The 26,455-nt window shown below is 37.5% G+C and overlaps 1 protein-coding gene across 1 annotated transcript in view; it reads right to left on the bottom strand.

Moving 5' to 3' along the window:
• Positions 1–26,455, bottom strand: part of RNF130 (ring finger protein 130) — a 114,554-nt gene that overhangs the window by 47,805 nt on the left and 40,294 nt on the right. Inside the window, exon 3 of the mRNA XM_027096493.1 lies at positions 11,506–11,756. Coding sequence (XP_026952294.1) covers positions 11,506–11,756 — 251 coding nt within the window. The remainder of the gene's footprint in view (positions 1–11,505; positions 11,757–26,455) is intronic.

Raw genomic sequence — 26,455 nt, 5'->3', positions numbered from 1 at the left:
AAATGTTGTTGTGTTTATTGTTGTCCCAGAGGTCTCTTAGGCTGTTTTCATTTCTTTTCATTCTTTCTTCTTTATTCTGTTCTGCAGCAGTGAATTCCACCATTCCGTTTTCCAGGTCACTTATCTATTCTTCTGCCTCAGTTTTTCTGCTATTGATTCCTTGTAGTGTAGTTTTCATTTCTGTTATTGTATTGTTCATCTCTGTTTGTTTGTTCTTTAATTCTTCTAGGTTTTTGTTAAACATTTCGTGCATCATCTTGATCTTTGCCTCCATTGTTTTACCGAGGTCCTGGATCATCTTCACTATCATTATTCTGAATTCTTTCTCTGGAAGTTTGCCTACTTCCGCTTCATTTAGTTGTTTTTCTGGGGTTTTATCTTGTCCCTTCATCTGGTACATAGCCCTCTGCCTTTTCATCTCGTCTATCTTTCTGTGAATGTTGTTTTTGTTCCACTGGCTGCAGGACTGTAGTTCTTGCTTCTGCTGTCTGCCCTCTGGTGGATGATGCTATCTTAGAAGCTTGAGCAAGTTTCCTGATGGGAGAGACTGGTGGTGGGTAGAGATGGGTGTTGCTCTGGTGGGCAGAGCTCAGTAAAACTATAATCTGCTTGTCTGCTGATGGGTGGGGCTGGGTTTCCTCCCTGTTGGTTGTTTGGCTTGAGGCAACCCAACACTGGAGCCTACCCAGCTCTTTGGTGGGGCTAATGGCAGACTCTAGGAGGGCTCACGCCAAGGAGTATTTCCCAGAACTTCTGCTGCCAGTGTCCTTGTCCTCACGGTGAGCCACAGCCACCCCCTGCCTCTGCAGGAGACCCTCCAACACTAGCAGGTAGGTCTGGTTCAGTCTCCTCTGGGGTCACTGCTCCTTCCCCTGGGTCCCGATGCACACACTTCTTTGTGTGTGCCCTCCAAGAGTGGAGTCTCTGTTTCCCTCAGTCCTGTCAGAGTCCTGCAGTCAAATCCCGCTAGCCTTCAAAGTCTGATTCTCTAGGAATTCCTCCTCCTGTTGCCGGAGCCCCAGGTTGGGAAGCCTGACGTGGGGCTCAGAACCTTCACTCCAGTGGGTGGACTTCTATTGTATAAGGGTTCTCCAGTTTGTGAGTCACCCACCCAGCAGTTATGGGATTTGATTTTATTGTGATTGCACCCCTCCTACCGTCTCATTGTGGCTTCTCCTTTGTCTTTGGATGTGGGCTATCTGTTTTGGTGAGTTCCAGTGTCTTCCTGTCGATGATTGTTCAGCAGTCAGTTGTGATTCTGGTGTTCTTGCAAGAGGGAGTGAGAGCACGTCCTTATACTCTGCCATCTTGATTCTATCCTGTGGCCTGCTTTTTAAAAATTCCATATACTCGGTATACTTGATGAGTCCTGTCCTCATCATTGTTTGAAAACATTTTCTTATCAATGGCCCAGAGTTTCACATATACAGGAGCTTGTTCTCAAGTACCTCCTTGCTGCTGAAAGCTCCAGCTTAGACTTTTTTTTTATCCTTTGAATGTATCCCAATAGAAATGTACTGTTAAAGAAAAGTCCCCTAAAACAATTCATTTCTCTATGTGCTTATATCATCATCTTGAAATATATTTAGGTTCCATTTATTTTCAATTTTGATGATTTCTTTTGTTTTTTAAAAATAAGATCTAAAACATTTAGATGGTTCCAAAGTCAAAACTATAAAACCAGTATGGGGAAGTCTCATCAATCTCTATCTCCTCCATCCTGTTCCCTTCCCCCCAAATAATAACTCTTTATGTTAATTTTTGCTTTATCCTTACATTGTTTCCTTTTGAAAATAAATGCACATTATGTACATGTGCATATATGTATATATGTGATATGTATCTCTCTCTCTATATATCAATGTTTTCATGGTCCCCTCCCCCCGTTTCTTACAATAAATTGGTATGCTAAAACTGTTCTGCACTAAGAGGTCACCCCATAGCAGCATCCAGAGAGCTTTAGAAACCAGTCTCTGTTACAGCTATACACTACTCCATTGCGTTTAGAGTATTTCATGTGTAGAGTACTAGTTTATTCAAGCAAACTCCTATTGATGGACATTTGAATGTTTCAAGTCTTTTGTTATTATAAATAATATCACAATGAATTGTATAACAAATATGTCATTTTTTACTTTTGCAAGTTCATTATCAGGCTAATTTCCTACTAGTGAGGTTACTAAGACAAAGGATAAGTGCATATGCATTTTGCAAGATATTACAAATTCCCACTTCCCCACCACAGGAACTGTACCATTTTGCATTCTCATCATCAATGTATGAGTATGCTTGTTTTCCCTATAACCTCGTCAAGAAAGTATGTTGTCATACCTTAGAATATTTTTTCCCCCCACTGATTAATAAGAAATCTTAGTTTGGTTTTAAGTCATATTTAACTTATGAGTGTGTATCTCAGTTTGGTTTTAAGTCATATTTAACTTATGAATGTGGTTGAACATCTTTTAACATTTTAAGAACTATTTGCATTTCTTTCTGGTGAACTATTTCGTTTTTTTTGCCCATTTTTTTCTATCAGGTTTTCTGTCTTTTTTTGGGGGGGAGGTCTTCTTTATGTATCAGTGTCGTTAACCCTTTGTCTATAATGTAAATTGCAAATATCTTTTTTGTCACTCATTTTTTCGATTTTTCCTTTAAAAAATAGTCAAATTTATCAATCATCTTTATTACTCTACTGGAATTTTGAGCCGTAATTCAAAGTTTTCCCAATTCTCCATCAAAAAGGAAAATTTAGCCTTCATTTTCTCCTAATATGTGTAGTTTTATTGCTTATAATCAGATCTCTGCTTCATTTGAAATTTATCCTGGTGTACAACTGAGGAATGGATCTAATTTTGTCTTCTTCCAATTGTCCCATACCATTTATTAAAAAGTTCATATTTCTCCACTGATTTGAGATGATGCTTTGTATTAAATTTCAACACTCAGTTGTGTCTATTTTTGGATTTTGCATTTTGTTCTATTGCTCTGTTTATTCATGGATTAACTCAACACTCTTTTAAATAAGAGGCTTTATTAGGTATTATAAAACTTGGTGTGGCTAGCCACCTGTTCACTGCTCCTCTTTTTCAGGATTTTTTTCTTCATTACTTATTCTTCTAAATAAATTTTATAATTACCTTATCTAACCCCAGAAAAATATCTGAAAATAGTTTTATTGGGCTTAAGTTAAACTTATGAGTGAATTTAGGAAGAACTGATATATTCATTGTATTGAATGATTATATTCAATAGGAAGAAGGTGTCTTTTCCATTTGTTTAAGTATATATTGTATATATACAGTATATATATTTGTTTAAGTATATACGTCTTTCAGGAGTATTTTGTACTTCTTCTCATATAGATTTTATACAGTTTTAAAGTTTTTACCTAGATTGATCCATCCATCCATCCATCCATCTATCCATCCAGGCTGAGTGTGTATGCTCATGTGTGTTACTGACTGCCTCAAGGACTGAGGCTGCCCCACCACCCTGTGTTCCCTAAAGTTCCTTAATGGGTTTCCAAGGTCTTTTTTTCAATTGTTTACAAATTAGAGTCTGTGGTGCTATAGCTATTTTAGCAGTTGTTCTCAGATTTATTTGCTGAGGTTTCCCCTCTGAGTCAAGCCCTTTCCTTCTGATTTCTGGTTCTTAGGACCACCCTTTTCTTCTTTTGACTCCTTTTCTTGGAGCTACAGTGCAGGTCTTGTTGCTGCTAGTTGTCTGGCGTGACCACTCCTTTTCCAGAAGTTCTTGGAGGTACCCTGCTCCTTGGCATCACTGAAGATGCTGTCTGTGGGTTTTTCCTTTTGCTATCCTAGTTGTTCTTTGTATTTTTAAAAGGGATTTGGGAAGATTAAACAAAATACCCACTGCTTCCATCCTGCTCAGATCAGAATTCTACTGAAGAATTTTAAACAAAAGAGTTCCATGATGAGATCTGAATTCTGGAGAATTCAGATCTGACTTCCAGAGAAGAATGTATGTGACACAGAAAAGACTGGAGACAGAGAGACCAGGTAGAGTCTAGTACTTCAGAGAGATAAGTAGGGCTTGAATTAGGCAAGTAGTAGTGGGGCAAGAGGAGAGGACAAAGTAAGAAAGATTTAGGAGGTAAGACTGACAGAACCTAATGACTGACTGATGCGGGGGAATGAGAAGAGAGGGAAGTCAAGAATGGCCATCCCAGCTTTCTAGTTAGTGACTGGCTATGTGGGAGAGGAATCATGGTAGATGAAAGATTGGCAGAGAGAGGAGAGCAGGCACTGATGGGAGGAGTTCAGCTTCAGCAAGTTGATCTGAATGTATGTAGGGCACCTAATTAGAGATCTCCATAAATATTTAGATATATCATCACTTCCACTTCTGAACTTTCAAAATGTCCTGTAGCAAAAGTAAAAAACATCTTTTCCTTGTGTTTGATAATAATGTCAAATATCTTCATTGTAATATTTTTCTTGGAACTTGGCTTCTGTGTTACTACCTTCTTTTGGACCATCCCTTGAGTTTTAAATACCTGCCTCAACATTTCCCATCACTTTGTGACAGGTATACCTCAGCTATCATTTTGTTCTCTTACTTGAATCTGTCTAAAAGCCATTTTTCCCCCACCTCTTGATTTTGATACTATTTGCGTCATGCTGACTCAAATATCTAAGATGAAGCACAAATTCCTTTTGTGAAGATCATTTTTTTTTTTAAGATCCCTTACCGTCACCTACCATGCCAGGTACTTAATAATAATGTGAAATAATTATGATATTTATAGTAACTAAGATTTATTCAGTACATACCATGTGCTAGGTACTGTGGTAAGTCCTTCACATGTACTGACTCATGACACCTTCACAATCATTTTATGAGAAAGAATTACAGTATTCCCATTTTACAGAAGAGGAAATTGAGGCACAGAGAGATTAAGTAATTTGCTCAGATTGAGAGTTGGTAAATATGTCTTATCCAGACTTCCTGAAAAGACTGGAGGGAGGAGGTGTCTTGGGAATCTGCAGTTTTTGAAAGTAAAGGAGGAGGAGGAGGAGGAGAAGAAGAAAAAGAGGAGGGGAAGGAGGGGGAAAAAGTGCCCCCACATGATTCTTTTGCATACTAAAATTTGAGACTCACTATACTAAGTATAAACTACCAACCCTAGCTTCCAAAGCATTTCCCATAACCCTCTACCCACTCATATTCTCCATACTTCTGACTTTAGTTAATAAAGTTACTCAAGTTTCCACCTCACCACACACAGAACATTACAGAATGGGACAAAACCACAGGGATGCATCATTTTATTATACAAAGGAGAAAACCCAAATCCAGAGAGAACTAAGGTGATCTACCTAAAGTTAGTAAAAGTGCTGGGACCAGAAACTTTGGTCTCCTGACCTTCTAGTCCAGTTCTTTTTCCATTATAAATGCCTAAAAGACTTCCCATATTATAAAATATGAAGGGATATTGACCATCAGGGGCTAGATTAATTTATTTCACTTGGTTAAAGACATCAAGAATATCAATGTGAACACTATTCTATATTTGGGTGCAGAGTATCCAAAAGTTTTAAATTGGTAGAAAACAATTTAAAACAGCTTATACTGCTTAATTTAACAGGAATGATCTGTTCAAAGCCAGATGGTTCACAATATGTTGATGGCAGGTCACTTTAATGAGACTCATCTCTGGTTTCTGTTCAGTCATCAGAACTCTCCCATAAATACAGAATTAGGTCTATATCAGCAGATAATAGGGCTTTCTTCTTTTAGACACTGGTGAAATTCAGGTGCTGTAAATATAATTTTTCCCTGACTGAGATAACTGTCTTGTAGTCAGCACCTTCTTTCATTCACTCTCTCATCACTACTACCTTTTTCTCTTTTGCCTGAAAAGAAGTATCCCCAACAGTTTTCCAAGGTAACCATTTGTCTGTGCCCCTATCCTTCCCCCAGCTCTCTACATAACCTTGCTTTATTAATATTATTTTCCTTTGCTCTTCAATATTTTCCTCTTTAAGAACTCTTTCCCCCAAGCCTCTCCTAATGGAAAAGAATCTTTTATCACTCCACTGCTAAAAAACCTTTGCTGACTCCTTACTGCTTAGAGAGTAAAGTCTAAATTTTTCAGCATGGGAGTCAAGCCCTTCATCTTCTAGTGTCAATATGCTCATCCAGTATCAGTTCAGTCTCAGGTCTCCTCCCTACTATTTCTGATGCCATTCAACTCTTCTGTCTCTCCTTTTATCTCCCCACAGCTCTGTGGAAAATGATCCCTTTGCCTGAATTTCCACCCAGTTCCTGTCTGATGAAGTCTTATTCATCCTTTAAAATTCAGCTCAAATGTCACTATCTCCTCTGGATAACACTCTAATAATATCACTCTGCTCCAAAAGAATAACTCTTACACTACACGGTATTTTGATTACACCTGTCTGCCTTCCCAATAGAATGTAATCTCATTCTTTAATTCATTTAAGTATTTATTGAGATACTGTGACATGCCAGGCCCTGTGCTAAACCCCAAGGATGTAGAACTGAATATCTTAGAAACACTCTGATCTCAAGAAAAAAAATATATATATATATAGATTTTTGCGGTACGTGGGCCTCTCACTGTTGTGGCCTCTCCTGCCGCGGAGCACAGGCTCCAGACGCACAGGCCCAGCGGCCATGGCCCACGGGCCCAGCTGCTCCACGGCACGTGGGATCCTCCCGGACCAGGGCACGAACCCGTGTCCCCTGCATCGGCAGGTGGACTCCCAACCACTGCGCTACCACGGAAGCCCTCAAGAAAATATTTTGTGCTAGAAAAACAAAGTCTTAAGCTTTGATATAATGTTTAGAAGGCATATAGTCTCTGAATATAGAAAGTGGTACTTATTTATGTAAATTGATCATAATAGCAAGACATAAAAAGAAAGAACACTTGCAATATACTTAAAAAGTGGTAAAATAATACATTCTCAGTTCAAAGATCTAGTTTCCTTTTCTAGTTCTTCTGGAATTGTCAATCCCTAAAAAACATAATAAAATTCAATCTACCATCCAACTATGAAGAAATCTGTCCCTTTTTGACTACCTAATCTTTTCCTAGGGGAAAAACCTTGACAGTATGCACAATAACTTCCCCCCTTCCAATCTGGAAGGAAAAGACTTTTGAACCCACCATTTTTGAAGATTATACATGCAAAGTACTAGCCTTCCTCTGAAGAACATTCAGTGTTCTTCCATGCTCGCACGTGCAAGTGCATTCTTCAGTTAGCTATCTTCTGAGATAAAAATGGGCAGCAAAAGCGTATTTCATTTCAGTAACCTTGAGATATGTATAAAGTCTAAGAATACTGCATATACATTTTGGCAAGAAGCTATAACGAGTTTTAAATACCTAAAACCATATGCATTTTCAGGGGATTTCCTAAGAAGACCTTCTAAACTCAGTAGTCCTAGGTTATGGAATTTTTTTATACCTGCCTTATTCCTCAACAGTAAAATAAAAGTTTTATTGTTCTGGTTTGTCAAACTTGACCACTTTGGGATTAAGGGTACAATATTAACTATGTAACTGTGAACAAGTTTACATTTCTCAGAAAAACCTTAAGTACCCTTTCAATAAAACACACCAAACATCTATCCTCTTGTGTGGAATAACTATCACTGTCTTATTAGAAGGTGACATTTAAGTTTACTGTCAGCCATCATCTGACCTATTTGTATTCAGATGTATTCTAACAAGATTTCAAGAAGAGCAACCACAGATACCTGGCAGAACACTAAAAAGCCAAAGCATTTGATTCTTATTTCCAGTATAAAATGGTGTCAATTGTGTACATTACACTGTGCTTAGAAAGTTATTCACAACACATGGCTCTCTTTGGTAGCATATTCTGTAGAAAGAACTGCTTCACGATGACAGTTTGTGGGAGAAAATGAGTCTCTCCTTAAACTCACTTATTTTTCTTCACTAATAGTTCTGGTTTCTCTTTTAAAATAGCCAAAGGTTTCAACCAGTTGAGTTGCTGCCACCTTCGTATTAAACTTTAATAAGCTAAGCTTTTTAAGCCACATAAAAATTTCATCAAGTGCTTCTCAACCTTAGGAAAAACGGAAGGAGGAACAAAGGTCAGAATGCCACTCTGCTACAGCAGCGTCTGGAGAAGAATGCTTAGGAAGTCTGCGCGCAGTCAGCCGCAAAACCAGTTCCCGTTTGTGGCCTGCGCCAGATGGTGACTATGCTGAGTCCTTCATCACACACAGGCCCCATGGTGGGTGCTAATTAAAGCAGTACCGTCAAAGAGCAGGCTCCTGGGACAAACCATTTGCTTTTTTCAAAAGTCCTTGAGATGCACTACATTCAAACCAATATTTTAGGGTTTTCTTGTCAAGAACACCCTTTTAGAGCTACTCTTGATCATTTTACTTTCACTCTTTCATGATGGCAATATATTTAAAAAACACCTTTATTTTAAAAAGGAGTATAGCATGCTACTTAGTTATATGAAGTTAATAACAGAAGGAACAGATGAAAGAGTTGAAAGAGGTGACTTGTTGCTGGGAAACAAGAATTAGAAGGAGGAAAAGACTGGGCAAAGAATCAAGCTTTGTGGTTTAGACAAAGGTGCAATACTGGACAGACATAAGCAAAAAAAGGAACCTCAACCTAAACCTCACACTTTACACAAAAATTAATTCAAAATGGATCATGGACTTAAATGTAAAACTTTTTGAAAAAAATTAGAAAATCTTTGGTATCTAGGGGTAGTCAAAGAGTTTTTTTTTAGACTTGCCAGCAAAAGCACAATTTATAAAAGGAAAAACTGATAAATTAAGCTTCATCAAAATTAAAAATTTTGCTCTTCAAAAGACCCTGGGAGAAACTGGGAGAAAGTATTTGCAAACCACAGTTCTGACAAAAGGCCTGTATTTTGAATGTATGAAGAACTCTCAAAACTCAACAGTAAAAAACAAACAACCCAGTAGAAAATGGGTAAAAGACACGAATAAACATTTCACTGAAGAGGATATACAGGTGGCATTTAGCACATGAAAGATGTTCAACATCAGTAGTCATTGGAGAAATGCAAATTAAAATCACAAAAGAGATATTACTATACACCTATCAGAATGGCTAAAATGAAAAATAGTGACAACACCAAATGCTGTCAAGGATGCAGATGAACTGTATCAGGGATACATTTCTACTGGGAATGTAAAATAGTACAGCTGCTTGGGAAAAGAGTATGGCAGTTTCTTACAAAATTAAATATGTGCTTATCATAATAACTCAAAAAATTGCACTCTTGAATATTTATGCCAAGGAAATGAAAACTCATGTTCACACAAAAACCTGTATATGAATGTTCATAGTCACTTTATTTATAATAGCCAAAACTGGAAACAATTTTGTTAACCAAGTTATAGTACATCCAAGCCATAGAATACTACTCAGCAATAAAAAGGAATAAACTATTGACATATAACAATTTGGAAGGATCTCAAGGGAATTAGGTTAGATGAAGAAATCCAAACTCTAGAAGTTAAATACTATGTGATTCCATTTATATAGCATTCTTGAAGTGACAAAATTACAGAGTGGGGAACAGACTAGTGTAGTCAGGGGTTATGTAGGGGTGTAGGAGAGAGGTGGCTGTGGCTATAAAAGAATTTGCTCAAGAGATCCCTGTGATAATGGGTCTGTATCTTGACTTGGTCACCTGAAACTGCACAGAACTATACACACACCAGCACAAGTTTAACTGGAGAAATCTGAATAAGATCAGTGGATTTTATCAGTGTTGATATCCTGGTTGTGATATTTACTGTAGTTATGCAAGATTTTACCACTGGGAGAAAATGGGTGAAGGGTATTTGGGATCTCTCTGTATTATTTCTCATAAACGTATGTGAAATGACACCTATCTCAAAATAAAAAACTAACAAATGTAAAGGACTGGTATTCCTGACAAAAATGCATATAACCTGGATCTAATCATGAAGGAACATCAGACATCAGACAAGCTCAAATCCAAAACAACTGGCCTGTACTCTTCAATAATGTCAATGTCATGAAACAGATTAAAAGAGACGTGACAACTGAACACAACATACAATTTGACTGGATCAATCCAGGGTTTTCTTTGCTATAAAGGACATTATTAAGATAATTTCACAAAACTTAGAAAAGGTCTATAGATCAGATAATGATATTAATGTTAATTTCACTATTTTGATAATCATACACTGTGGTTATATAAGAGAATGTTCTTGCTTTTAGAAAGTACACAATGAAGTATTTAAGGGTAAAGGGGCATCTTATCTCAAACTTACTCTCAAATGGTTAAAAAGGAAATATGGTAAAATGTTAACAGTTGGAGAATTTGGGCAAGGAAATACTTTATATTACTCTTGCAACTTTCTGTAAGCCTGAAATTATAAATAATAAAAATTATCATGATAAAAATTTTAAAGATGTACAGGATGCTGCACAGAGCCTGGCACACAAATGTTCAATAAATTATAGTTTTCAGATATTTTATACATATTTTCAGATGCAGAAACAAGTTGAGAAGCTTAAAAAACTGTGCAAGAGGGACAAGGGCAAACTGGTGGTAAGGTTAGGATTTGAACTCCACACCAAAGTCTGTGCTCTTTTCACTAGAATGAGGAAGGATGAAAATTTCACACCCCTCCATGGGGACTTAGAGGTACTCTGAGGAGAGGATGGTGTTATATAAAAATTGTCTTCAAACCACTCTCCAAGCAATTTACTTCTTAGTGTCCTAGAAAAGCATAGGACTGGTAATGGGACCTAATACCTCAAACCTGGCTCCAGGGTAGATATTCTATATATAGCACATCAAACAAACTAAGTAATAAACTCACAGAAAACCATCTGCAAGCCCTTTACTACAGGGCAGTATATTGTCTTTTCTGTTTTTGTTCATTCATCTGAAATCCACTGCGCTGGTCAGTGGAATTTCTAGGATGACTATCTAGATATATCTCTTCTATTGGTCCTTCCCCACCTCATCACTGCCCCATGGCTAAGCTTAAATAGGACAGATAATTTATTTTTAATTTATTTTTTCTGAATAGATAATACATAGTTCAAAATTCACATAGGAAAAAAATTTCACATGGAACAAAAATATATATAGTGAAAAGTCTCCCTCCCCCACCCTTCCAACTCCCCTGCCACTGACAACAGATGTTACCAGCTTAAAAATGCAACTTTGTAATATTTCTTCAAATTACCAGAATTAGCTAGATCACACTATGATATTAAGCTAACCATTTACCTGGAATATTCCAAGTGATCACTGTAAATTTAATAATTTCTCCATTTAGGTATTTCAAATATCCTTAAAATACTTGTATAGATATGTTTTCAACATATTAAAATGATTGAGGGTTACCACTTTTTTTAATGAAAAAATATTCATATTATGTATGATTACAACAGATGTCTATGAATTATGGCCAGTAAGCATCAATCAATATAGAGTACTGGTAGCTCACCTGGTTCCTGTCCCGGGCATTTGTGTACCTGATCTTCTGAATGAAGTAGAATATAAGCCATGCTGAAGAAATAATCATCAAAACAATAAAGGATATTGACACGAAGACTAGAGAGCCACGGCTGAAGTTCTTTGGCGGCATTCGAGTTCCAACTGCTATTGTCATTTGTACAGAGATGTTTTTCTCCAGGTAACTCAAAATATCCTTACCCCTCAATTCTGTAATCATGACAGCAATAATATCTCCAGTGCCTGTAATGTAAAATAAATATATATACTCAAGTGACATTTAAAATTTATAGAACATCAAATATATAAAAATGCTACTTAGCAAAACTACTGTAATTTTTGCTAATGGCAAGGGTTTTCAGATTCAACTTTTCAAATGAAATGAAGTTGCAGTTGGGTATGCTGGCACCAAGTGGGAACAGAAACTTGTTGTGTACTACTTAAGACTTAAACGCACTTAAAGCATAAAATGATTGCAGTGTTAAGAACCATATTAACTTATCTCACAACTATATTTAAAAAACAGATTATTAAATCAGCCAAATGTAACAAAAGATGGTACACAGCATTGTATTATACACCAATAGAAATGTGATAAAATCATGGCAGGTTTTCACTGTAAAACTTTTTCCATCTTAAAATGTTCTTTCGAGAGTCCCAACTCCTTATAAAAAGGTGGAAAAGCATTTATAGTATAAAAATTGGTACTTTTTACATTAATTTTTCTTACAAATGTTTATGGAGCACCTATTGTGTGTAGAACTAGCACAAGGAATAGAAAGAAGCAGAAGTACAGGATATACAGTTTTATAATTTCACTGACTTAGGACACAAATCGAGTTCCAACAGCAAAATGCCAAATGGTGGTATCTTTGATCAATAACAGTTGAAACTAACTTTGATCCTATGTGTAGGTCAGACTGGAGGAAGGTTCCTTTTTCATTTACCCCAGAAATCTTGTGGAAATCAAACCCTTCCTGAGAAATGCCCAAACTTTAAAACTCTGGACTAGTCTGGCATCAAAATATTTGCTGCTTCTAACAGCTGTCCAGAGGTTCCGCTACAGCCACTATCTAAGTTACTTATAAGGATGTTTGTAAGTTGCTCTCCTAGTCGTCCAGTTCTTTCAATTACATAAGCAGTAATACAGTAAAGGCAAGTGACTCTCTCTCCTATGCACAGCATGAAATTTCTATCCCTTTCCTTCTCCAGAAAGGGAATAATTTACCACTTTCTTTTAAGCAAAAAGAGAAGCCTTTCTATCACCAATCCAGCTGTCAGTGATCATCCTTTCATAAGTGAAGCTGCCTGTGGCAACATGCAACTTTTACAATAGGCCTTCTTCAAAGAGCCCCGAGACTGTGGGGGTCAAAGGAAGGAGAACAGACATTTTATTTTGGGAAAGAGAAAATTATAACCATTTACTTAAATGTGAATAAAGTTTGTGCATATAAATGTAAACCACCAAAACAAAATCAAAACCCCCCAAACTTGCCCTTTCGAAGGCTTCAATGACTACTACTACTAAATATTTAGTTTATATGTTTCATTTATCATATTTAACTAAAAGGACTATCCTTGTACAATGTGCAGTCAAAAGACCATATACAACTGAAAAGAAATTTAATAATAAAAAGTTTTAAGAAAAGTTTAACCCAATGGAACATACACCTTTGTATAACCTTATTCAAAATTGTGCCAGTCATTTCATCAGAATTTATCAGCAGTTTATCAGAATACTGATTAAAAATCCAAAAACAGAAAGAAAACTGCAAAATTAAAGCAAGCAACAAAGTTAACTCTAATTATCTTTCTGAAGTAAGAGTTCTGATAAGTCAGAAAAAAATCATAAAACGATGCTAAACCATTTAAAATTTCCATTTAGAAACCTTAAGTGCTTTTAAAATGTTGTTCAACAGGCAATGATCTGCAGTATAAGATACCAGGTATGGCTATAAAGTAACTGAGACGGATCCCACAAACAACACATGACAATCAGTCTCATTGCTTTATAATCACACCAGGTACAAATGGTTTTAGAAATCAGTTCTGAGGCTCCCTCTTGAAGACTCAAGCTGGAAAAGGAGGTGGGAAAGCTACACAGGTAGCCAAGGGAACCAATCCATGTAATGTCATTCATTCAAACAACACTAAATGAGCACCACCTAATTTCAATTGGAAAGCTGTTTGGGAGAAGAAGCATTTAATTATTTCAACCATCCCTTCAACAGTATTTATTGAGCATATCCTATCATCAAGGCTCCTTAATGTTCACTTTGCAAAGAGAGTGGAAAATTATCTGCTGTGAAATAGTAGAAAAGATACATATTGGTCTCTGTCCCTGGTTCCTGGGACAAAGCTCCTAAAACCCTTGCAACTTCCTAAGTGACAGCACTAGGAGTATCTTTTGTTCTAATATTAGGTCTCTGACCTTGGTTCCTGACACAGAGCTCCTAAAAGCCTTGGAATTCCCTGGGTGATGGGAGTGTCTTTTGTTCTAATGGGGTGAATCTTGGCGGGCTCCTGGATAGCTGCAGGATGCGGGCAGGTCACCAGAGAGACCAAGCCATGAGGAGAAGCTTGGACCTTTCAGCCCCACTCCTCAATCCTCTGGGGAGGGAGAGGGACTACAGATGTGAAGCCTGCATAAAAATGCCAAAGTATGGAGGTCAGAGGGCGTCCACATTGGTGAACACATGGAGGTGGTGAGAGGATGGCATGCCAGAGAGCCCCTTCTCACACACCTTGCCCTATGTACGTTTTCACCTGTATTCTTTATTATATCCTTTATAATGAATCAGTAAATATAAGTTTTCCCCTGAGTTCTGTGAGCCATTCTAACAAATTTTTGGACTGGAGGACGGGGTTGTGGGAACCTCAACTTACTGCTAGTGGGTCAGAAGTACTGGTGACAACGTGGGACTTGCAACTGGCTTCTGAAGCGGTGGTGTGGGGGGTGGGATGTCTTGTGGGACTGAGCCCTTAACTTGTGGGATCTGATGCTAACCCCAGGCAGACAGTGTCAGAATCAAATTGAATTACAGGACACCCAGCTAGTGTTGCTGAAAATTGCTTGGTATGGGGAAAACCCCACAAACATTTGGTGACCAGAAGCGTCGGAAGTGAAGTTTTCCATGTGAGTAGTAAAAGAGACACACAAGAGTGCTTTTTCCTTTACACCTGCTCTTGATTACATGAAAACTGCATCTGCTCTCAAAGAGCAAAGGACAATTTTAAAGGGACTAGAGAGAGGAGCCAAACACAGGTAGTCTCATGATGCTACTACAGTGGAGGAGACTGGGAAGAGTGACAGGAAAGGAGACTAAAACACTGCTGGTCAAACAAAGTGAAAAATAATTACAGCAGATCATCAGAATACCAGCAAAGGCATTAGTCTCAACCATTTTAGGTCGTAAATCCCTTAGGGAATCTGATGGTAGGGCACCCCCTTCTAATTTCAGAAGAGGTTCACAGACTTCCTCATTCCCCACCCATAAAAGGTGATCTGGGCTCAAAGAACTTAATTTAAGGATTGGCTCAGACACTTCACTTTTAAAGACTGTGAAGCCTTGGCCCAGCTTCTGGGGTGGGGTGGGGTGGGGTGAGGATATTAATGCCAGAGAATATGTAAGCTCAGGATAAAATTAGGGTTAGATCAAGTAGTGACTGATAAAGAGTTAAGAACTAGTTAGACTGTAATGATGTGAACATTCAAGGAAAGATGACAAATATTTGGAACATTCATCACCACTCTCACATCTGAAGCCCTTGACAAACAATACTAATAAATCATGAATATGGCCTCAGAATCCCATGCATTTCAACATGCCCAGCAGCCAGGATTAATTTGCCAGAGATGCCGATTAAGTAAAAACCTAGTTGCGATACCTGATTTCACCTATTTTATTGAAAACTTTCTCCATTGTTATTCTTTAATGTGAATCTGTTTCCTCTGCTTGAGTATGGCTACTTTAATAAACAATTCTATTCTTCTTTTGAGAATTTTCAAGCCTACAGTATAATTTCAATACTATATGAACACTCATGCACTTTATATTAGATCTGTCAACTGGTAACACTTCACCTTTTCTGTGTGTATTTATTTTTGCTGAACCAATTGAGAATAAGTTGCAAACGTCATGACATTTCCTTCTTAAATACTTCAGTATTATCTCCTAAGAACAAGGACACAGTTCATTTATCATACTCAAGAAACTGAACTCTGATATGACGTTGTTCTGCAACATACTGTCCACATTCAAAATACTTGATTCTAATAATGACTCTGAGAACTGTTTAGGTTAGTTGAGTACCCAGTACCTAATCAGGATGTGGGTACTGTGCATAGTTGTCTCTTCTTGTTAGTCTCTTCTGATCTAAAACAGGTTCCTCAGTCCCTTTTGGTCATTCACGACATTAACTTTTTTGATGAGTCCAGGCAATATGTTTTAAAAATGTCCCTCAACCTGGATCTGTCTGATTGTTTCCTCATGATTAGATCTCCAAAGTAAACATTTTTGGTAGGAATGCTACACAGGTGACGTTATGTCCTTCTAGTATGCTACATCAGGAAGCATATGTCGGGTTTTACCTTTATTGATGAAGGTGAATTTTATCACTTGGCTAATAATAATCTTTCATTCAACGCTCTGAGCACCCACTAATGCCCACCTGAATCAGTTACTATAATAGTGTTTGCAAAATGGTGATTTTTCTAACACTATGATTTCTTCTACATTTTGTAAAGTGGTTCTGTACTCAGTATTTTTCTACTTATCTTTTTCTCCTACTAAATAAACAGAACTTCTGGGTTGGCATTTTTTCTGTAAAAAAGAGTCCCCCTCCCCGCAACACTTAGCACTTCTATTTTTTAATGGGAAAAAAGGTAAGTGGAAAAATATGGTAATGCTGCTATAATCCTGACTACAAAATCCATTTTCAGGGGCCAAAAAATGAACCTCAGAATTAACCTGCTTTGGGCTCTGAAGTCAGGATGTCTAAGTTCAAATTCCAGCATGATACTTAACCTCTCTGAACTTCAGTTTCTTCTTTCAAAAAATGATATTACCTGCAGGCTTCATGGCCGATGCTCAATAAATGCTACAGCTTACTGAGCTTATTCTACTTGTATTATTATTACTCATGGAAAGCAGAGGAAGGAATTCTTTGGAGGAAACCACAAAGCCCCCACCACAATATTTTGGAACTCCTATTCTAATTTCTCCCACCACCTTGGGAAACACTCAGGTATCTGCTGACCAACACAATCCTCCTGGCTTCCAAGAGGATTTGAGCTTCACCTCAGGGAGTCCCCGCAGTTGGGAAGTATCAGAAATCACCATCCTCTCCCCTCAACTGTCTTCGTCACCCCGCTCCTGAGAATGACTCTCAGGGCAAGCCCAATTCAGTCGGGCAGCTGATACTTTAACTCTAGAAAGGCAGATACAGGAAAAGAGCAAATGAACTGTTTGAGGCACTAGGCCACAAGTGGAGAAAGTGCTTTTACTATAAGCTCTTTCACTTCTGTACTATAAGCTTACCTGCAAAATCCCATTTAGCAGAGGTTTTATGCCTTAATAGATGAACTTGTTTGTTAAGTTCAAATCAGCTGCCAATGTTTTAAGGAATTTTAAAGCTCTTAAATAATTTTAGGAAATTTCCCATTAAAAATAGCTCAGGGGAATGCTGCATTCCCACATTAAGTGTCTGCAATGATACTTTTATAACTTCTGATAGTGGCATCAGTTATTCCTACAGAATTCAATGACCTCTTTATATGTAAAGTAGAACACCATATATTGTAAGTGAAAGAGATTAAAATTTCTTTAAAGGTCTAGAATGGCTGCTGCTGAAGGAAAAGGTAGGTGTAGGTCAGGGATTTTCTGTACTAACCTACCAGTCACATTGCACAGACTGGCTGAGCCCTGTGTGCTTGTGCCTCAATGAATCTGCTCACTTATGATCCAAGGGCTTCTCTTAACTCTCACTTCCACTGACTTAAGTCCTTCTCAGATGTTAATCTACAATACTTTCACTTATTCAAACGTAGTATATTCACTTGTGTCTTCACTGACCCCTTAAAGAATTCAAGGGAGAAAAAAAGATGTTACATTCTATTATGAAATGAATACAGCAGTAATTCTGATCAATGTGGATGACAGGTTGTATCAATTATATATCTCCTACTGAGATTTGTCAGTGGTTTTTCTAAAACATATCTGTCATGTCATTCCTCTGTTCAAAGATTTTCATGTGTCCCTTCCATCAACTAAATAAAATTCAAACTCCTTGACACTCAGGGCATTTTGGGAGGCAAATGGACCTAAAGGTAACTGATAGTCATGTGATGGTAGACACTTCTTAACCAAATGAAGCTGTCAAAGTGACTGAAATAGTGGCTTGTGATCTAAGTAGAATGTAAGTGTGAAGTGTGGAGGAGGATAAGTGGGAGAAAACAGAGAGAGAGCCCAAGGAACAGGAAGCTTCAACAAACCCAAATGACAGGAGAGGGAGAGAAAAAGAAGCAACAGTCGGAGAATAGGACACTGGAGTTGAGACTCCAGAATATAAAAATTCCAGGAAATAATGAGGCCTAGGTTCTTGGTGAGGTGGAATGGTCAAAGGATCTGAGGAAAGAATTTTAGGTTTGGGTGTTCACTCTCCACAAGGTCTGAAGTTGGCCAGGATGATTGCAGGACCATGTGTGGGTAAGTCTGTCAGGAGTCAAGGCCTCTGAGAAGTGACAGGCAGGGAAGTGAATGACTGTGATAAAGGAGGGACACAGGGTATGGAGCAAGAGAATGAAAGGTGAAGTTTTGTCATTGTGGAAGTGCACTGGTTTGACAGCAGCTGTACTGATTCAAGAAAATGCCAGCACCATGGGTATACAGCTGATGCCCACAAGGTTCACAACACTGACTAACTTGAAATTGTGCTGAAGTTTGAACCTAAACCTCCTGCCCCGAGGCTGACATACAGGAGCTCCATGTGTGAGCCACTGAGCGATTCCAGAGTTGCTTGATAATTCCTGATGATCCTCAACTGTAGTTTGTCCTCAAAAAGAACAAGGGTCTACTGAATCCTTGTTCTTTTATTCCTTGAGTAGGAAGTTCTTCAACCTCACACAAGTGGAGCAAAGGCTCAATGCCCAGCACTCAAATGTCAGTTTCTTTTCTTATACTATCTCCTGCCTATATGCGTTCATCAGGTAATCTCTACATCATAAAAAAGAAAAGATCTCGGGAGCAAAGACCAGCATGGAAAAGAAAGCCACTTTCTTCCTTCAATGTAGAGAGGCAGAAAGGTAGGAAAGTAATTAGGAAGACATCACCAGACACTAAGAGAGTCATCAAATCTTTTAGATAGAAGAGCTCTTAGGGGTCATCTTCAACATAATACAGTAACACCCTATAAATCACTGACTCTTTGTAGGTAACTGGTTCTATCCATGGGTAGTTTTCAGTATTAGAAAGGTCTTTTTTATAACTAAAATCTTGATTCCTAAGTGCCCATTCATGGCTCTTGGAAGCACCACTGAATAAACTGTATTTCATTTACTGATGGTGTAAAATACCATCAACTGTAAGGTGCATCATCACTGTATCCTGTCAATAAACTGTAAGATGCCATCAAATATAAGAAACACCTTCTAGAATCAATGAAAATTCCTCTTCTACACAACAGTCCTTCTGATAGTCAAAGACATCATCTTCCCTGAGGCTCTACCTCAATCTTTTCTCCATACTAATTATTCACAAAGTCCCAAATTATTCTTTTTTAAAAGATTTTTTAAAGAATCTAACATTTACAAGTTAGAAATATCATACAAAAACCTTTCCCCCAAACCATTCAGGAGTAAGTTACCAGCATGCCGCCACATTACCCCCAAATATTTAGTGTGTATTCTACAAACAAAAAACCATTTATAAACAGTACAACCATCAAAATCAAGAAATTAACACTGATACATTACTAATCTAAGAGTCCATTCAATTTACTCAATTTCCCAATAATGTCCTTTATAGCGGCCCAGATGAGAGCCATGTATTGCATTTAACTGTCATGTCTCATTAGTCTCCATCAGTCTGGAATAGTCTCTCAGACTTTGCTTGATGTTCACGACCTTGACACTTTCGAAGTCTACAGCCCAGTTATTTTGTATAATGTTCCTCATTCTGGATTTATCTGGTGTTTCCTTGTGGCTAGACTCAGGTCATATACCTCTGGCAGTAACATCACAGAAGTGATGCTGTGCTCTTTTCAGTGAATACTCCCAGGTGGTGCAGTTTTGATATATCCCATTACTGGTGACATTCACTTTGATCATTTTGTAAAAGAGATGTCCTCCAGGCATTTCCACTGTGAAGTTACTCTTTTTCCCCTAGTAATTATTAAATATTCTGTAGGGAGGTATTTCGAGACCAGGTAAGTATTCCATTCCTCATCAAACTTTCAATTTATTTTACTTTTTAGATCAGTATGAAGTCATAGTTACTATTTTTTTTTTTTTTACTTAATGGTCTAAAATACTATCATTATTCATTTTGATGCTCAAATTCCAAACTGTGTTTGATAAAACACGTTTATAGACTTTTTCCATCCTGTTCTTTTTTTGGACATCATTTTTCAATGTCTTTTTCAATTCTTTCAACAAAGAATGAATACTTCCAATATCAAGAGCAGTATGAGACTAATGTCTTCCTTCATCTGAATATTATGTTCACAAGGATACAGGCCAAGCCTTCAATATGTTTTTTAGCAGCCATGGCACATGTTAGCATATGCTGAGCTTACATGATTGAAGGTTCCCAGCTGTCCTCCACTTGAACTGTTAACTTAAGCCACGTCTCCACAAAACCTTGTTACTAACTTCTTTTAAACCCATTTGCAGGCTGACCTAATAAATACTTCCTTTTTGTTGTTATATGTTCCAAGATCCACCTAGTTTTGTGTCATTTTCAAGTTAAGATACTTATATTTATGTTTTCTTATAAGGTTTTTTCAATTTAAAAAAATTTTATTGAAGTATAGTTGATTTAAAATGTTGTGTTAATTTCTGCTGTATAGCAAAGTGATTCAGCTATATGTACACATATTCTTTTTCATATTCTTTTCCATTATGGTTTATCACAGGATACTGAATATAGTTCCCAGTGCTATACAGTAGTAGGACCTTGTTGTTTATCCATCCTGTATATAACAGTTTGCATCTACTAATCCCAAACTCCCAATCCTTCCCTCCTCCATACCCCCTCCCCCTTGGCAACCACAAGTCTGTTCTCTGTCTCTGTTTCATAGATATGTTCATTTGTGGCACATTTTAGATTACACATGTAAGTGATATCATATGGTATTTGTCTTTCTCTTTCTGACTTACTTCCCTTAGTATATTAATCTCTAGATCCATCAGTGTTGCTACAAATGGCATTATTTCATTCTTTTTTATGGCCAAGTAATATTCCATTGTATATATATATACCACATCTTCTTTATCCATTCATCTATTGATGGAAATTTAGGTTGTTTCCATGTCTTGGCTATTGTGAATAGTGCTGCTATGAACATAGGGGTGCATGTATCTTTTTGAATTATAGTTTTGTCTTTATATATGCTCAGGAGTGGGGTTTGCTGGATCATATGGCAACTCTATTTTTAGTTTTTTGAGGAACCTCCATACTGTTTTCCATAGTGGCTGCACCAATTTACATTCCCACCAACAGTGTAAGAGGTTCCCTTTTCTCCACACCCTCTCCAGCATTTATTATTTGTAAACTTTTTAATGATGGCCATCTGACCAGTGTGAAGTGGTACCTCATTGTAGTTTTGATTTGCATTTCTCTAATAATTAGGGATGATGAGCATTTTCTCATGTGCCTAGTGGCCATCTGTATGTCTTTTCTGGAGAAATGTCTCTTTAGGTCTTCTGCCCATTTTTCGATTGGGTTGTTTGTTTTTTGATATTGAGCTATATGAGCTGTTTGTATATTTTGGAAATTAAGCCCTTGTCAGTTGAACCACTTGCAAATATTTTCTCCAAGTCTATAGGTTGTCTTTTCATTTTGTTTATGGTTTCCTTTGCTGTATAAAAGCTTATAAGTTTGATTAGGTACAAGTTCTTGATAAAAAATTTTTAATGAGTGGAGAAAGAAAAGTTAAGTACACAGTTAGGCATTCCAGCCAGGGAAGATTTAAGTTGAGAAGAAAGTAATTTACATTAGCTTTCACACCAAGCACCAGCACTCCAAAGGCCTTACAATATGTTACTTATGTTTAAGAACTTCTAAGTCTGAGAGCTCTGTGAACTGAACAATTAAGAAAATGGATGGTGGTTGGTGTCAGCCAGGTTTCTCGCTTTTGGAGTGGGAGTTTACAGGTAAGCAAAGAGAGAAAATTAGAATGATCTATGTAATGTAATGGATTAGAATGTAATGGATTAGAGTTGGAGACCTAAGTATGAACTTATTCTTAGCTTAATATAGATGCAAATGGTTATATGTAGAAATATTTATACATATGTGCATATACAGGTATTAGTATACACACATATATTTCCTTGCTCTGTCAACTGGGAAGGCCCAGAAGCAACAGAACCTTAGTAGTAACAAGTACACTTAATACCCAGAGCCTGGTTTCTAATATCATTCTCCAATAAATGGAAACTAGGGTTCCTCAGAGAAATGGCTGATTCTAGGACTGGGACAGGAAATATACACAAGATGATCCTGGAGCATCTTACAGAACCAGAAAAGAAGGAAGTCCTCAAAAAAGCAAAACAAACAAAAAACTGACACCCATGGTAATGGCAACATGTCAAAGGACACAGGAGTCAACTGAAAGAACTCTCAATGGCCAAAGCTGAAATAATTTGATCAAAAAAATAAGTAACACTGTATTACAATACAAAGTATAAAATAAATATCCATGAGTCCATACTGATACATATAAATGACTGAATAAATTATAGAGAAGAGATGAATCATCCAGATGAAATAATTCCAAGTAAATATGTAATACTTTACCCTAAGGAGGGGAAGTCTAACTCCCCACTCCTTAAGTGTGGGCTGTGCACAATGACCTCCTGAAGAGTGTTGCATGGAAGAGAGAAAAGAGAAACTTTATTTATTTATTTATTTTATTATTATAATTTGTTTTGGCTGCATCAGGTCTTAGTTGTAGCACACAGGATCTTTTCGTTGTGGCATGCAGGCTTTTCTCTAGTTGTGGCATGCGGCCTCCAGAGCCCGTGGGCTCTGTAGTTGCAGCACAGAGGCTCTCTAGTTGTGGCGTGTGGGCTCAGTAGTTGCGGCGTGTGGGCTTAGTTGCCCCACGGCATGTGGGATCTTAGCTTCCCGACCAGGGATTGAATCTGCATCCCCTGCACTGGAAGGCGGATTCTTAACCACTGGACCACTAAAGAAGTCCTAAAAGAGAAACTTTATAGTAGAGAAGCCTGACAAACAGCCAGGTGGTCAAGGTCAACATCAACAGTGATCACTCATATTGGTAGTACATGATATGATATGATGAGAATGACACTTTACCTCTGTGGTCTTCCTCCCCAAACCCATATCCTCAGTCTAATCATAAGAAAAACAAACAAATCCCCCTGAAGGACATTCTACAAAATACCTGAACAGTAGTCCTCAAAAAACTGTCATAACCAAGAGGAGCCTAAGGAGACATAATGACCAAATGTAATGTGATATCCTGGATGGGATCCTGGAACTAAAAAAGGACATTAGATAAAAACTAAAGAAATCTCAATAAAGTATGGCCTTTAGTTAATAATAATGTACCAATATTGGTTCATTAAGTATAACAAATGTACCATACTAAAGTAAGATGTTAATTATAAGAGAAACTGGGTGCAAGGTCTATGTGAATTATTTGTACTATCTTTGCAATTTTTCTGTAAATGTAAATCTGTTCTAAAAGGTTTATTTTTAGAAAGAGTCATTCTATAAAAGGGAACAACTCATCAGAAAAAAAGGAGGCTAGAAAACAAACAACACTTTTAAAGTGCTGAAATCCAGAATTCTGTATCTGAAGTCCTTGAAAAATGATGGCAAAAAAAGACACTTTCAGGTAAATGAATGATGAGAGAATTCATCACAGCAGATCTGCACTGCAAGAAATGATTAAAAAAAATTATCTATATTGAAAGGGAAATGACACCAGATGGAACTTGTAACTGTAGAAAGAAAAAAAGAACACCAGAAATGCTTATATGTGAGTAAATATAAAAGCCTATCACTTTTCCCTTCATCAGTTTTTCTGTTGCCATTACCCTCACCAACAAAGGATCTCTTTTCATTCCTCCTCTAAAGGCTCTGCAGACTTAGAATTTGACAGTAGGTAGAAAAGCCCTCCTAGGGAGAGACTGTCTAGAAACTCTGGGGGATTTTATACTGTTACAAACATGGAGGGGTGCCTCTGGCATTTAGTAGGAATGGGCCTGGGAGGCTAAACATTCTGTAAATACAAAGGACAGTTCTGCAGAGCAAAGAATTATCCTGCCCCGATATGACTCACATCCCACCCCCTGAAAAACCTGAATTGAGGAGCACTGTAAGGCATCAATTAAGGGGTAAGTAGCCTCACCAGACCTCTGACACATGCAGCCAGGCTGCATCATCTTCCTTAGCAGCTGTGCCTGTGGGACTAATTCTGAGCTTGCAACTGTAAATCCAGGTCATCATCATACGAAAAGCAACCAAGTAAAGAATGTCTTTTGTCCTGTAACCTATGGACCTGATTTCTAAGCCAGTATTCTAAACCCCACGCAGATCCTTTACATTATTTTAGCTTCTTCCTCTTCTGTTGCTGGAGAGGAAAGGATAAGCACAGGCAAGATAAAAAGGCAAATCAAGGGGCTTCCCTGGTGGCGCAGTGGTTAAGAATCTGCCTGCCAATGCAGGGGACCACAGGTTCGAGCCCTGGTCCAGGAAGATCCCACATGCCGCGGAGCAACTAAGCCCGTGAGCCACAACTACTGAAGCCCGCAAGCCTAGAGCCTGTGCTCCACAGCAAGAGAAGCCACTACAATGAGAAGTCCACGCACCACGATGAAGAATAGCCCCCACTCGCTGCAACTAGAGAAAGTCCACGCAGCAACAAAGACCAAACTCAGCCAATAAATAAATTAATTAATTTAAAAAAGGCAAATTAAGTGATGAGTCCAAACAATTTACTCAGGATGCTGAGCCTGCAATGTCCGTGTTAGACAGGAAGGCTAGAAGATAAGTTGTCTTAAGTATCTGGCAGAGGGAGGGGCGCTCCATTTCCAGAGAAATAAAGGACAAATTTAGAGCTTATAAGAAATGTTTTTAAACAGAATCATCAGCAGTCATTTTTTTAAAAAGCTGTTATTTTTATTTATTTATTTTTTGGGGGGTACACGGGCCTCTCACTGTTGTGGCCTCTCCCGCTGCGGAGCACAGGCTCCGGACGTGCAGGCTCAGCAGCCATGGCTCATGGGCCCAGCCGCTCCACGGCATGTGGGATCTTCCCAGACCGGGGAACGAACCCGTGTCCCCTGCATCGGCAGGAGGACTCTCAACCACTGCGCCACCAGGGAAGCCCAAAAAGCTGTTATTTTTTAAAAGCTACTGCCTATATGTTTCAGTGTCAGATTTTTCTTGATAATTATGAATTTTTGAAAAAGTAGATGGATCATATGGAAGATACAGAAGAGATATATGCAAACTCAGGCCAAAAGATACAATTAAGACTCTGTTTCCTGCTATAGCAGTACACTTAATGCAAGCTCAACCTTTTCTGAGGTAATTAAATCCATATTCAATTAGAACCTAAAAACTTTAAACAGTTAAAACAATAGTATGACTATTATATTGATATTATAATGTATTATTATATATTAATAATATATATTATTAAAAGCCCATTTTCTTGATGGGCTTTAGAATAAAATAACAGATTGACACTAAGTGGCCCCAAATTATGGATATTTAAAGATATTTTGCAATATGTTTGTGATTTATCTTTATTTGTTTTTATAAAGTGTGAATTTTTACTATTCACAAAGTGATTTATTCTATATTTTACAAAGTAAAAATATAGAATCTAGCAATGAGTTCTATTCATTGCTAGATAATAAATATAGAGCTATATACTTTTTTTTTTAAAAGAGAATATGATGGGAAAAAGGTGAAGAGCTATTTAACTAATTCTATTCAACCAGCCAAAGAAACACTAAGCAGCATTTGATACTGCTAACTGACATAAAGATAGAAAAGCAACATTATTATTTGGTTACATGTTTATCTAAATTACTTCATCTTCCCATTAACAATGAAAAAAATGTCCACAGATTCTTACAGACATACAAATAAAACTATAAAAGAGATCTCCAATTTGACAATGATCTGACACAATTTATGACTGTTAAACAGTAAAGTCTATATCAATTTTTAAAAACCAGGAAAATAAATCCTTAACTTTCACACAAATGTGTATTATTTTAAACTATCCAAGAGCCCATAACTTCCCCCTTTACACTGCCACATATCTGTTCACTACAAAGAACTTATTCTGCCAACTAGAGGTAACAAATAAAACCACAAATTGAGCGGTCTTTCCTGTCAGTGATGTCATGGACACTACGCCAGAAAAGATGTCCTTCAGTCACCAGATGAAGGGCATTCATTAGAACAAACATGAACAAGTTCCTGAAACATCAGCAAGGCAAGAAAATGAAATACCTATACTTAACAATGTGAAATTTAAAAATTAGTTATAAAATATATCCTTAAAAAGAAACCTTAACAAAGCTAAATGTCTTCATGAAATCATTTCAATGTAGCACATACTTATTTTGTTCAAGGTATTCTGCTGCCCACTGCAGAGAATAGAAAGATAAGACACAAACTTTAACTTAAAGAAACCTGCAGTCTTCTCTCTACTGCCAGTCTAGTATGCAAATA

Source organism: Aethalodelphis obliquidens, unplaced genomic scaffold (genome assembly GCF_003676395.1).
Source record: "Aethalodelphis obliquidens isolate GAN/ISIS:26980383/991018 unplaced genomic scaffold, ASM367639v1 scaffold102, whole genome shotgun sequence".
Taxonomy (NCBI): Eukaryota; Metazoa; Chordata; class Mammalia; order Artiodactyla; family Delphinidae; genus Aethalodelphis; species Aethalodelphis obliquidens.
This window is presented reverse-complemented; position numbering and strand designations above follow the sequence as displayed.